Below are 12,989 nucleotides of genomic sequence, written 5' to 3'. Positions count from 1 at the left end.
CACAGATCCAGCAGGTGCCATGGTTGAAGGCACAGTCTCTGACCTGAAGCCTTGCCGCTAGGTGATTTACTGGTACTTTTTAATGTGAGTCTCATCTGGACTACACAGAATCCCCACTTTTCAAGAGGAAATTGAGTCTCACAGGCCAAGTGACTTGGTCGATATTGCAGAGCTATTCTTAATTATCAGAGAAGGCAATGGCATCCCAATCCAGTACTCTTGCCTGGAAAATCCCATGGACGGAGGAGCCTGGTGGGCTGCAGTCCATGGGATTGCTAAGAGTCAGACAAGACTCAGCGACTTCACTTTCACTTTTCACTTTCCTGCATTGGAGAAGGCAATGGCAACCCACTCCAATGTTCTTCCCTGGAAAATCCCAGGGATGGGGGAGCCTCGTGGGCTGCCGTCTATGGGGTCCCACAGAGTCGGACACGACTGAAGCGACTTAGCAGCAGTAGCAGCATACTTAGTTATGAAGCTGTGAAGCAGTGCTGGGTTTTTGAACTGACGATCTGTTGACTGACTGGCCTTGGAAGCATTCACAGTATGAGGCGCCTGGACGAAGTAGACAGAGTCTGCTCTCAGGTGTGACAGAGGAGACAGGTGTGCAACATAAGAACACGGAGGGTGGCCAAGGGCTGTGGGAGGAAGAAGGGAGCAGGCAACTGTGCAGGGGGCAGGTGGGAGACGAGGAGAGAGGAGCGGGGCTCTGAAGAGGACAAGAAGCATCCCCCTAGTGGGGAGGAGAGGGAGGACAAGCCTTCAAAATGGAACTTCTTGGGCAAAGTTATAGCTCTGGGGACAGACATGGTTTATTGAGGAAGAGTAAGCTCACCGGCTGATATGAACGATAGATACAATTCTACAGGAAGAATGAGAGGGAGGGAACCATTGCTGAAGGACAGAGAGGACTCTAATGTTGTCATGGGGCACTGGCCTCACGTCCATCAAGGAGTGAAGAGATGGAGGGAGGGAAGTTCACTATCAGCTCCTATTTATCCCTAAGAGCAGGGGGTCACCTGGGCCACAAGACAGCTGTCCATCTGACACTTGACACTTGGCTCCCTCCAGACACTGGCATTTCCCAAGGGGCTGAGCCCACCTCAGAAGAGACATTGAGGCTCCTGGGCAAAGATGTGGCCGCTTCCCACCTTCCCCTTATAGAGTGGGTCAGTGACCCAGGACACCTCTGCCAGATTAGAACCTGCATTTCCCTCCTGTGAAATATTATTGTCAATATCATTTATTCTAAAAAGCTATATGGAGGCCAAGAGGAGACTCAATTTTCTTCTATGTCGAGAGTTAAATATTGTGACCAGTGACTCTATTGGGATAAGTATGTTCTTGTATATTCTTTTAAAATTCAATTCATGGTCTCTGATCTTAAGGAGAGACACCTGAATAAGTCCTGAAAAGACACCTGAGGGTCCTCTCTGTCATTCAGCAATGGTTCCCTCCCTCTCATTCTTCCTGTAGAATTGCATCTATCGTTCATATCAGCCGGTGAGCTTACTCTTCCTCAATAAACCATGTCTGTCCCCAGAGCTATACCTTTGCCCAAGAAGTTCCCTTTTGAAGGCTTGTCCTCCCTCTACTCCCCACTAGGGGGATGCTTCTTCTCTTCAGAGCCCAGCTCCTCTCTCCTTGTCTCCCACCTGCCCCCTGCACAGTTGCCTGCTCCCTTCTTCCTCCCACAGCCCTTGGCCACCCTATGCAGTAGAAATGTTCAACCTTTATGCCCAAAGGAATGAGGTGACCATCACTCATCACCCACGTGCCTTCCCAAGCTCATCCCACTTAATTTGAGAAAGAGGAGCAGCGCTTGTTACAAATGCGGCATCTCTTGTCCACATAGTTTTCTTACTGATATAGCCCAGCACCTAAACACCCTGCACAGGGTAGGCACTCAACAAATCCTCAGTAACTGAATGAATCTGAAATCCTATGGGCATCATTCAGCCACATGAAATCATAACCTAGAAAACGTGCTTCCTCTTAATAACCAAGAGTACTGCAGATTCAAAAGGAGCTCAAGAAACAAGAATTTATTCTCTTGTCTCCCCTAGGGCAGCCTGGGGAGAAGAGAGAAGAGCCTAGGTGATTATAATGGACCCTGTCTCCTGTAACTTACACCAGAACTACAGAACTGAGGGGGCTGGCTTGCAGACCTGAAGTCCACTCTCTCATTGTACCGATGGTGAAACTGAGTTCCAGAGGCAGGGCTGACCCGCCCCAGGTCACACATCCATGTTGCTTGGCTCCCAGGCCCACTGGTGCTTTCATCCAAACCTTCATGGTGCAGATGGGAAAAGAAAGACAATGAGACGGATGAAGAGTGAGACGAATGGGGCAAACCAGACGGTCGTGACAGACTTTGCCCTGCTGGGGCTACACAACCACCACAACCTAGAGATGGTCCTGTTTTTACTCTGCCTGGGCATCTACTCCATGAACGTGCTGGGGAACGCCCTCCTCATCGGGCTGAACATGCTGGACCCCCACCTGCACACCCCCATGTACTTCTTCCTCAGCAACCTGGCCTCATGGACATCTGTGGCACATTCTCTTTCATGCCTCTCATAATGGTCAACTTCTTGGAAACCCAAAGCACCATCTCCTTCCCTGGCTGTGCCCTGCAGATGTACCCTACCCTGGCGCTGGGCTCCATGGAGTGCGTGCTCCTGGCCATGATGGTGCATGACTGGTACGTGGCCATCTGCCAGCTGCTTTGCTACTCAGAGCTCATGAGCTGGCACACGAGCATGTGGATGGTGGCACTGAGCTGGGGGGAAGGCTTTGCCAACTCCCTTCTCCATTCCAATCTCACCTGGAGCCTCCCCTTCTGTGGCCACAATATCATCAATCCCTTCTTCTGTGAGAACTTGGCAGTGCTGAAACTAGCCTGTGGGGACATCTCTCTCAATGCACTGATATTAACGGTGTCTTCAGCTGTTGTGACACTGCCCCCACTGCTGCTCATCTTCCTGTCCTACGTGTTCATCCTCACTGCCCTCCTGAGGGTGCCCTCTGCTGCCGGCCGGCACAAAGCCTTCTCTACCTGCTCTGCCCACCTCACAGTGGTGGTGATTTCTATGGGACTATCTCCTTCATGTATTTCAAGCCCAAGGCCAAGGACCTCTACTTGGATAAGCTTCTTGCATTGTTCTACGGGGTCGTGACCCCATCGCTTAACCCCATCATCTACAGCCTAAGGAATGCAGAGATGAAAGCTGCTGCCGTAGCTCTGCTGAGGGGAGATCTCCTCTCCAGGAAAATATCCCACTTTCCTGTTGTTCTCTAAGTCCATCAGGCAGGTGTGTGTGTGCTAAGTCACTTTAGTCCTGTCCAAATCTTTGGGAACCTATGGACTCTAGTCTTCCAGGCTTCTTTGTCCATGGCATTCTTCAGGCAAGAATACTAGAGTAGTTTGCCAGGTCCTCTTCCAGGGGATCTTCCCGACCCAGGTATCGAACCAAGGTCTCTTATGTCTCCTGTATTGTCAGGGGGATTCTTTACCACTAGCACCACCTGGGGAACTAGTTATACTGTGGTGTGACTTCAAAATTGCAGAGGCTTAAAAACACAAAGGTTCTTTTTCTTGCTCAATCTCCAGGTCCATCAGAGGTTGAATGGGGGTCTACTTCATCTTTTTCATCCTGTGGGCCTCAAGATGATAAAGCATCTGCCTTATGCACACTACTGGTCAAATGGCAAAAGAAGAAGAGAAGATGACAAAGCCTATGTGGATTCTTTCAGCTCCCACTCAGAAATGACCTGGTGCTTCCACTTCTACCTCCTTGGCCAATCATTCAGGGCACAGGCCAGAGCAGACACCAAGGCCTGGGGATGCCCACTTACCCCACTTCTGGAGGGATGGGTAAGACTAAGGAATCCTGAAGAGCCTGGTGACAATGCCACTACCCTACAGCCAACCCAGGAGCTACTAGAGATTTCTAGAGCTTCCATTCTCTGGCCAGCTGTGCCTCACTGGCTGCTTCCCGGTTAATCAACCCAGGGAGCACTGGTTAGCTGGCTTGTGTGACTCTGGACTGGAGTATCCAGCTAGGTTTCCACCGGCCCTCCAAGAGCTTACTCTGCTCTCAGGTTCTGGGTTCAGGTTGAGCACGAGAGAATCTGGAAGAGATGGAAAGGCAGAGGCAAGGCCGTGCTGAGGTGGTGGAGCCCTCACTTGCTGTCAGTGCAGCCCCTTGGGCTCCTGCCAGGCCACCTGCAGCTGCTGTGAGGCCGGAGCGAAGGGAGCTCAATGCAGAGAGTGCCAGGTCCTCCTGCGGGTCACCAGTGTCACTGAGTCGAAGGCAGTGAGGGCCAGACATGAGTTCCACCATGTTCTCTTGAGCACTGGTCTGTCCTCACCTGCCCCTTCATGCCACCCGAGAGCAAGCCACCAAGCACAGAGGCCGAGCATGGCACAGGCTTCTCCTGCAGCTCCCACAAATGACAGCTCTGTTCTCCACAACAAAGCCTTACATCACACACTGGTCCTGCTACTTTGGCCAGATCCTGGCTGATTCACCACCCAAGAACCTATGATGCCTCCCCCTACCACAGAAGGAAGACCACATTCTTCAGCTGAGTCCTTGGGCCTCCAGAAAACAGCCCCCGCTTTGTGAGCCCAATGTTCTACTCACCCCTGCACACCACAAACCCCTCTCCACACTGTCGGTACTCCGCACATCTCTGTATGTTGTTCATGCTGTTCCCTGGGGAGATCTGGGGCTTTTTTTCAAGCCACCTTAGACTCCATCACTTGAACACAGCCTTTCCTAGCTTTTTAAAGGGGCTCTCTCCTTTGTGTCCCACCACACTTTGTTGGCACATTTTGTTTGCTATCTAAACCCTACTGACAGATATTGAAGCTGAAACTCCAATACTTTGGCCACCTGATGCAAAGACCTGACATTTGAAAAGACCCTGATGCTGGGAAAATTGAAGGCAGGAGGACAAGGGGACAACAGAGGATGAGATTGTTGGATGGCATCACCAACTCAATGGGCATGAGTTTGAGTAAACTCCGGGAGTTGGTGATGGACAGGGAGGCCTGGCATGCTGCAGTACATGGGGTCACAAAGATTCAGACACAACTGAAGGACTGAACTGAACTGAAGCCCTTCTGCTTTGTGTCCACAATGTTTCATAACAATGTGGGTGCCTCGAAGGCAGGACTCTTTAGGGGCTTGTCTCTGTAGCTCCACAGAGCTTTCCCAACAGAAGGTTATTGAACTGTCACTCAAATACGCAGATGACACCACCCTATTGGCAGAAATTGAAGAGGAACTAAAGAGCCTCTTGATGAAGGTGAAAGAGAAGAGTGAAAAAGCTGGTTTAAAATTCAACATTCAAAAAACAAAGATCATGGCATCCAGTTCAATCACTTCATGGCAAACAGATGAGGAAACAATGGAAACAGTGACAGACTATTTTCTTGGGCTCTAAAAATCACTGTATATGGTGACCACAGGCATGAAATTCAAAGACACTTGGCTACTTGAAAGAAAAAGTATGAGAAACCTAGACAGCATATTACAAAGCAGACATATTACTTTGCCGACAAAGGTTTGTCTAGTCAAAGCTGTGGTTTTTCCAGTAGTCATGTATGGATGTGAGAGTTGTGCCATAAAGAAAGCTGATCACCGAAGAATTGATGCTTTTGAACTGTGGTGTTGGAGAAGTGCCGGGAGCCAGCGTGAGGAACTCCACCCATGGCAAAGGTCATGAGGAAGGAGGCTCGGCATATGCAAAGGCGGGATCGAGCCTCAGGAATCCCCCTGGAAATTCTCGAGCATCTACCCCCAAAATCAGAGTCTGCCTACTTTACTGCTTTGTGCTCTCACCTACACCTCTGACTTTACGGGGGCTGTCCCCCACCACCTCTCTCTGAAAAAGAGTTAACTTACAGCTCCGGTTAATAAAGTTCCTGGGCATGACAAGAGTGTTTCAACCTACAAACTCCTTTGGAAGTCCTCTAGCCTGCCTGAACAGGTTCTTCCGGCCACATGTGATTGTTCACAGCCTCCCAACCGTAAGAAGCATGAGATGTTCTAAACTGTCTAAATACAGATTCCTATGAGCTGTTAAAAGATTGATTTGAAATTGTATTGGTGTAAGGGTTTTTCAATTATTGGGCCAAAGTTTGCTGCTAAGTTTCCATATCCCTTACCTACTGTGTCCCTGGGAGTGTATTGATTAATATAATTGGTGTATAGGAATGTAAGTAGTAGCTTTAATGTTTGTAACCTTGGGCCCTTGAGTTAATTCTTTTCTTGTTATAGCCCACCACACCTTTGCCCTATAGGAATGCAACTTTATCTAATGCTTTCGGAGGGTGGCGCCTGACTTTAGAATAATCACCTTTAGAGAAAAATAAGTTTTCTGAAGAAAGGGTCGTAAAATGTTAACAGGCCTCCTGGCCAGAAGGTGATGTAAATCACCTAAACTTTTGCATATTATAAGTTTTCAGGAAGAAAGCCTGGCTTACTGCTGACTCTACCCCTTCCCGCATTATCTTCTATGCATAACTTAAGGTATAAAAACTACTTTGGAAAATAAAGTGCGGGCTTGTTCACCAAAGTTTCATCTCCCCATGTCGTTCTTTCTCTCACCTCTGGCTGAATTTCCATCTGGAACGTGGAGGCTCGTCAACCCTACTAATTTGCCTGGGCTTCTAAGATCTGACAAGGGAGTCCTTAGTGTCTCCTCTCCTTTGGGAGAACGGGAGGATGCCTGCGGCCTAGGTAGGTGACACAAATTCCTTGTCTTGGAATTTTATTGGGTTTCCACGTAAACCAAGTTATTCAGCCTCTTTTCTCCACTGACTTTTCTCACTGAGCTATCCTTATTTAACCACTCTTTATATCTTTAATTCTATCATATCCTGATCGCCGAAGCCATCTCCCCTTTGAATTCCCTGGATCCACTGGGGCTGGACTCCGGTAGAGAAGACTCATGAGAGTCCCTTGGACAGCAAGGAGATCAAACCAATCAATCCGAAAGGCAATCAACCCTGAATATTCATTGGAAGGACTGATACTGAACCTGAAGCTCCAATATTCTGGACACCTGATGCGAAGAACTGACTCATTGGGAAAGATGCTGAGGCTGGGAAAGATTGGAGGCAGGAGGAGAAGGGGAAGACAGAGGATGAGATGATTGGATGGCATCACCAATGAATGGACATGAGTTTGAGTGAACTCCAGGAGTTGGTGATGGACAGGGAGGCCTGGCATGCTGCAATTCTTGGGGTTGCAAAGAGTCAGACACGACTGAGTGACTGAACTGAGCTGATGGCCAGAAGAAGCTTGAGTGGAAATTGAGTGTGACTGTTAATGGGGACAGAGATTCCCTTAAAGGTGAAACTGCCTATCAATTGTTCATTCAGTCACCCCAATGTCTTTAAATGTATTCACCAAGAGTGGCCTATACATTGACTTAATTCTGCATCCATCCATCCATTCATTTATTGATCCTGTAAATGTTGATGGCCCACACTGAGGACTGACCTGTGAAGGTGGAGTCCTGGCCCTGAGCCACCTCCTCCAACTTTTGTACACCAATTAAGATCTCTAAGTAGACTCTGTGTAATTGGGTCTTTGGGACATCATCCCTGAAGTATCCCAAAATTTCTAAGCTGGGTGAATTTCCCCTTCTGCCTCTAAATTGCCTTGGGGATGGTGCAGTCCCCAGGTTCAGGAAGCTCTGAAACGTCCTTGCTCCCCAGGAGGCTGTCAGCCAGCCTGGGGCTGGGAACTCCTCGGGCGGGCAGTCCCTGGCTGCTGACAGTGAACCACTGGGCACCCTGCTCAGCCTTGAGCCCACCAGAATTTCCTAGTTCTATAAAGCCTGATAAACTGCAGAAAACGCGCTGAATTCTAAGTGCTTGGTCTACTTCTCCCAAGTTCTAAGAGCTCCACTTCACTGTATCACATTGCAAACACTTCACTAAACTCTACGACAGCCTAGGTGTGTCTTCTTAGTTTGGAAAGCTCCAGTAATGTGAAACTCCGGGTCCTGTCCACTGAGGTTCCTTGGACAGAGGAGGCTCAGACCTGCTTCTTGGACCTGTTTTCTCCTGATTACAGCCAGTGAAGGTTCCTGGTCTCAGAAACATCTTCCAGGAAACAAGGCTCATGGATCTGGAAGAGGCTGAAGGTAAGTAAAAAATGATGACATGGGGCAAAGGAAAGGGCTGGGATCAGGAGCCCCAGGGAACTCCTGCAGCCCTGGTTTCCCCTCTAACTCACTGTGCAGCACTGGGCAAGCCCCTTCCTTCTTTGAGTTTCATTTCTCCCATACATAAGAAGGGGTAGTCTTGCTGATCTGCAAGCCCCCTCCCAGTTCAGACAGGTGTCATCCAGGCTAGGAACCACTCGGACTGAGCAGCCAGCTGCTCACTCCCAATGTGTCTTAGCCTCAGGAAGTGGCAATGGGACAGGAAGAAGTTGGCTGTGGCCAAGCTGGGGGCTTCAGCTTGGCCTTCAGAATCTGAGTGAGGAGGGGAGTGGGAGACCTCCATGTGGGCTGGTGGGGCTAAGCAACAGGCTGGCAGCCAGTGAGAAAGGTGAGCACCATCCTCCGGGTGCACACACACGGCCATGATGCATACAGAACAGAGGACTCAGGTGGGCTGGGAGAGGAAAAAGGGAGGCTCCCCAAGGGAAGTGGACTGGTTTTCAGATAGCATTTGGCCAGAAGATACACTGTAAGACACTGTGGGCTCTGCAAACGAAGCTCCCTGGCCCAGCTCTGGGAAGCAGAGTCCCACAGCCTGCAGCCACATCCCTCCTCCCGGCTCTTCTTGGCACCCAGTCCAGGAGAGAAGGCTGAGCGGCTCAGATTCTCAGGTTCTCAGCACTCGGGCCGGAAGGCAGATTAAGCACTGAGCAGGTCTGCTCACCATGTCAGGGGTCTGAGCTTTCTTTGTGCTCATGGTTCATCCCAGGCAGAGATTGCTCCCCAACTGCAGGGCTGCTGCTTCTCCCGTGATACGTCCAGGGCCCCTGCCTGGTCTCCACACACCTCCTCTGCCCTGCCTGGTCCTCTGAAGCTCTGGCCACAGGTCCAGTGCTCTCTTTGCTGCAGAAAGGCCACTCCGCCCCCAAGGCAGCACGCAAAGCTCAGGACCCCACATCTGTGCATGTGAGGGCAGAGTCCACAGGGGCCCCAGCCTGGCCTGACTGGATGCTGGAGGCCCAGGGAGACCCACAGAGAGTCCACATCAGGAAGGATTTCGTGACCCGCTGAGTGGCCTGACAGCAAAAAGAAAAGTGTGTCTAAGGGAGTAACCTTCCTGTCACTAGAGGCATGCCAACAGAAGCAGGATGAGGCTCAGCTAGGAACTGGAGAGGATTATTATCAGGGAATGGTTGAGACTTCCTGGCCTGGAGGCCCATGTGTTCTCATTCCTTCCGCTAATGCCTAGCACCCTGTCTGGGGTGTGATAGGAACTCAGTCCCGTCTCGATTCTGAAAGGAATAAACATGGTAGGACTAACAGAAGGAAACTGTCTCCCGCAAGGGTGGCATTGAGAGGACTGGTGCCCAGCCCAGACCAGGCTTGGACAGTGTGTCCCACAGGTTCCAAGAGCCCAAAACACTAGGGAAAATTTAAGTCCTGCTCCTTAGCTGGTGAGAAGATTAGGAGTAGGGGGAGACACTTAGGAGAAAGATGTCCATCTAGGGTGATGAAAGAACAACCAATATTTGGGGTTTAACAGAAGCAAACATCTGCTGTGAGCTCAGTGTAGCTGTCATGCTGTTAGGAGAACAGGATTCTAGACTCATCTTGCCAGGAACCCACTGTGCAGCCTCGGTTTCCCTACCTGCACAGTGGGAGCTCCAATGGATTAATCTCTCAGAGCTTATTGCAATTTGATGCCTAGGAGTTCATGAAGCCCAAGCAGCCCTGGCTAAGGTTAAGACAAAATAAGAGGCAGGCTGAAAGGCCCATCAAACTTTCACTCAAAAACAAATCAGTAGTCAGTTCAGTTGCTCAGTCGTGTCCAACTCTTTGCGACCCCATGAACTGCAGCATGCCAGGCTTCTCTGTCCATCATCAACTCCCAGAGCTTGCTCAAACTCGTGTCTCTTGAGTCAGTGCTACCATCCACCATCTCATCCTCTGTCTTCCCCTTCTCATCCCGCCTTCAATCTTTCCCAGGATCAGGATCTTTGCTAATGAGTTAGCTCTTTGCATCAGGTGTTCAAAGTATTGAAGCTTCAGTTTCAGCATCAGTCCTTCCAATGAATATGGTGAAGATCAATTCTGATGGTCAGTCCCCAGTAGCTGATGAAGCAGGACCTATGGGCTCACAGGTGGACGAGCCCCTAATAGGCTCAGAGACCAGGAGCCCCTAATAGGCTCAGAGGCCAGGAGCCCCTCCAATACAAAGCATGTGTGCTTCATGCATGGAGACCAGAGCTGACTGCAGAGGCAAGTCAGAGTTTTGCAGGCTGGGAGATAAATGAGACAGGCATCTTCATCCGTGGGAACAGTGTGATACAATTCAAGGCTTCCTGAAAGCCAGGAGGACCCTCAGAGACCATCTAGCCCAGTGATTCTCAAAGTGTGGTCCCCTGACCAACATAACAGCATCACTCAGACTGAATAAGATAGACACTGTGCTTTCACAAACTTTCCAGGTGATTCTCATGCGATCTTTACAGGTGCTTCTAAGATTTGAGGACCTTCCATCCAGCCCATTGTTCCCGAAACTATGCTGCTAGAATACTTATTTGCAGAAGGTTAACGGGTGCTCTGTAAAAGGAGAATCTATGGTCAAATAAGTTTGGGAACTACCTACTCTCTGCATCACTTTCAGAAAGTCACAATCACAGTGGTGTGTTAACGACTCTGAGAAGTTCCGCAGTCAATTATTTGCTTTTGATTAATCCAATGTTGTTTCAAATTGCTTTTTCAGATTGCCCACATTTCCATTAACACTCTCTTAGAGAAATTCTGACCTACCTCATTCCTCTTTTTTACGTGGAACTATTGAGAACTGCAAGAAGTATGGGGACTGCCCAGAGTTTCAGAGAGAAAATGTGTCAGGGCTCAAAATGGCCCTAGCAATACGCTTCACCCATAAACCCTGCACCCTCTTTCCCGGCCTCCCAGCCATGCATCCCTCCAGAGCTCTGTGATATGGAGCGAGTCAATAGCACAGAGGTCTCTGAGTTCTTCCTGAAAGGATTTTCAGGTTACCCTGCCCTGGAGCACCTGCTCTTCCCTCTGTGCTCAGCCATGTACCTGGTGACCCTGCTGGGGAACACAGGCATCGTGGCAGTCAGCGTGCTGGATGCCCGCCTGCACACACCCATGTACTTCTTCCTGGGCAACCTCTCCATCCTGGACATCTGCTACACATCCACTTTTGTGCCCCTGATGCTTGTCCACCTCCTGTCAGCCCAGAAGACCATCTCCTTTCTTGGCTGTGCACTCCAGATGTGTCTGAGTCTGTCTACAGGCTCCACAGAGTGTCTGCTGCTCACCATCATGGCCTATGATCGCTACCTGGCCATCTGCTGGCCACTTAGGTACCCCGTGTTGATGAGCCACAGGCTCTGCTGGTTGCTGGCGGGAACCGCCTGGGTCCTCTGTCTCTTCAAGTCAGTGACTGAGACAGTCATCGCCATGAGGCTGCCCTTCTGCGGCCACCGTGTGGTCAGTCACTTCACCTGCGAGATCCTGGCAGTCCTGAAGCTGGCCTGTGGTGACACGTCCATCAGTGAGGTCTTCCTGCTGGTGGGTGCCATCTTGCTGCTGCCCGTGCCCCTGGCCTTCATCTGCCTGTCCTACACGCTTATCCTGGCCACCACCCTGAGGGTACCCTCAGCTGCCGGGCGCCGCAAAGCCTTCTCTACTTGCTCAGCACACCTGGCCGTGGTGATGCTTTTCTATGGCACCGTCATCTTCATGTACATGAAACCCAAGAGCAAGGAGGCCCGTATCTCTGACGAGGTCTTCACGGTCCTCTATGCTGTGGTCACACCCATGCTGAACCCCGTCATCTACAGCCTGAGGAACAAGGAGGTGAAGGAGGCCGCCAGGAAGGTGTGGGGCAGGATACAGACCTCCAGGTGAGGGAGACCAGGGCTCCTGCAGGTTAGAAGCTCAGGTCTGCCTTCGCCTACAGAGAGGATGGATAGGGCACAGGGTTGGGGGTCTGGAATCTTCAACCCAGAAAGGCAGCACCACCTCCCACTGATCCGAGCTCACAATTCCGCCTTTGTTCCTTCCCCAGGCAGAGCCCTGGGCCAGCTCTCAGCACCACTCCCCGCATCTTCACACCAGCCTCCCTGCTGGCCTCAAGATTTCAGTCTTGTTCCAGCCAATCTATCCTCCAAGCGTCATCCAGAGGGATATATCGGAAAAGTATATTTGATCATGTCTTTCTCTTGAATGGAACCTCTGAATAGCTCAGAGCTCCCCCAGAGCTCTGAGGATGAAGTGAAAGGGCTTTACTGGGGGCATTCAGGACCCCTGCAGCTTGGCCCTGCTGGACATGACCAATCCCCTTCCCCGCCCTGTGCCCCACAGACTCCCTCCTGTCAGCTGCACACACCAACCCGGCAAGAGCCTCGTGAGCCCAGCAATGCCCGACTCTGTGCCCTTCTTGGTTCTTCCCACAAGGCAGCCCCCAGCCAGCACACAGCTCCATTTGTAAAAGGACTGTCTGATCCTCGAGGCCCATCTTTTTATTTTGAAAATGTAATTCCCTACGCTACACATGAGGTCCTTGTTGTTTTCCTATTTTATATAGAGTACTGTAAATCTGTTAATCCCCAACTCCTGATTTACCCCTCCCCCACCTCAAGGCCCATCTTGAATGACACCTCCTCCAGGAAGCCTCCCCACTCTGCACCTCTCACTGTGCTCCTCCTGCTTTATTTCAGTGTTGCTCTAAGAGCCAGTAATACCGGATTTCACTCTGTCCCAAGGTCTGGCCCTGCCCAACCCCAAGCCCACACCGGTTT

The 12,989-nt window shown here is 50.5% G+C and overlaps 1 protein-coding gene and 1 pseudogene across 1 annotated transcript; both read left to right on the top strand.

The window, feature by feature from the left end:
• The first annotated feature begins 2,328 nt into the window (after window positions 1–2,328).
• Window positions 2,329–3,301, top strand: LOC113897449 (annotated as a pseudogene).
• A 7,856-nt stretch (window positions 3,302–11,157) lies between these two features.
• LOC113897838 (olfactory receptor 13J1-like) lies at window positions 11,158–12,096 on the top strand. Its single transcript, XM_027550800.1, has one exon. The coding sequence runs from the start codon at window positions 11,158–11,160 to the stop codon at window positions 12,094–12,096; it is 939 nt and encodes a 312-aa protein (XP_027406601.1).
• Window positions 12,097–12,989: the final 893 nt, after the last annotated feature.

This window comes from Bos indicus x Bos taurus, chromosome 8, assembly GCF_003369695.1.
Source record: "Bos indicus x Bos taurus breed Angus x Brahman F1 hybrid chromosome 8, Bos_hybrid_MaternalHap_v2.0, whole genome shotgun sequence".
In the NCBI taxonomy this organism is placed as follows: domain Eukaryota; kingdom Metazoa; phylum Chordata; class Mammalia; order Artiodactyla; family Bovidae; genus Bos; species Bos indicus x Bos taurus.
The sequence above is the reverse complement of the archived record's forward strand: the minus strand, read 5'-3'. Positions and strand labels throughout refer to the sequence as shown.

Bases quoted from the DNA above. Each gene is read 5' to 3' on its own strand.
- LOC113897838 (XM_027550800.1), top strand. From the start codon at position 11,158: ATGGAGCGAGTCAATAGCACAGAGGTCTCTGAGTTCTTCCTGAAAGGA.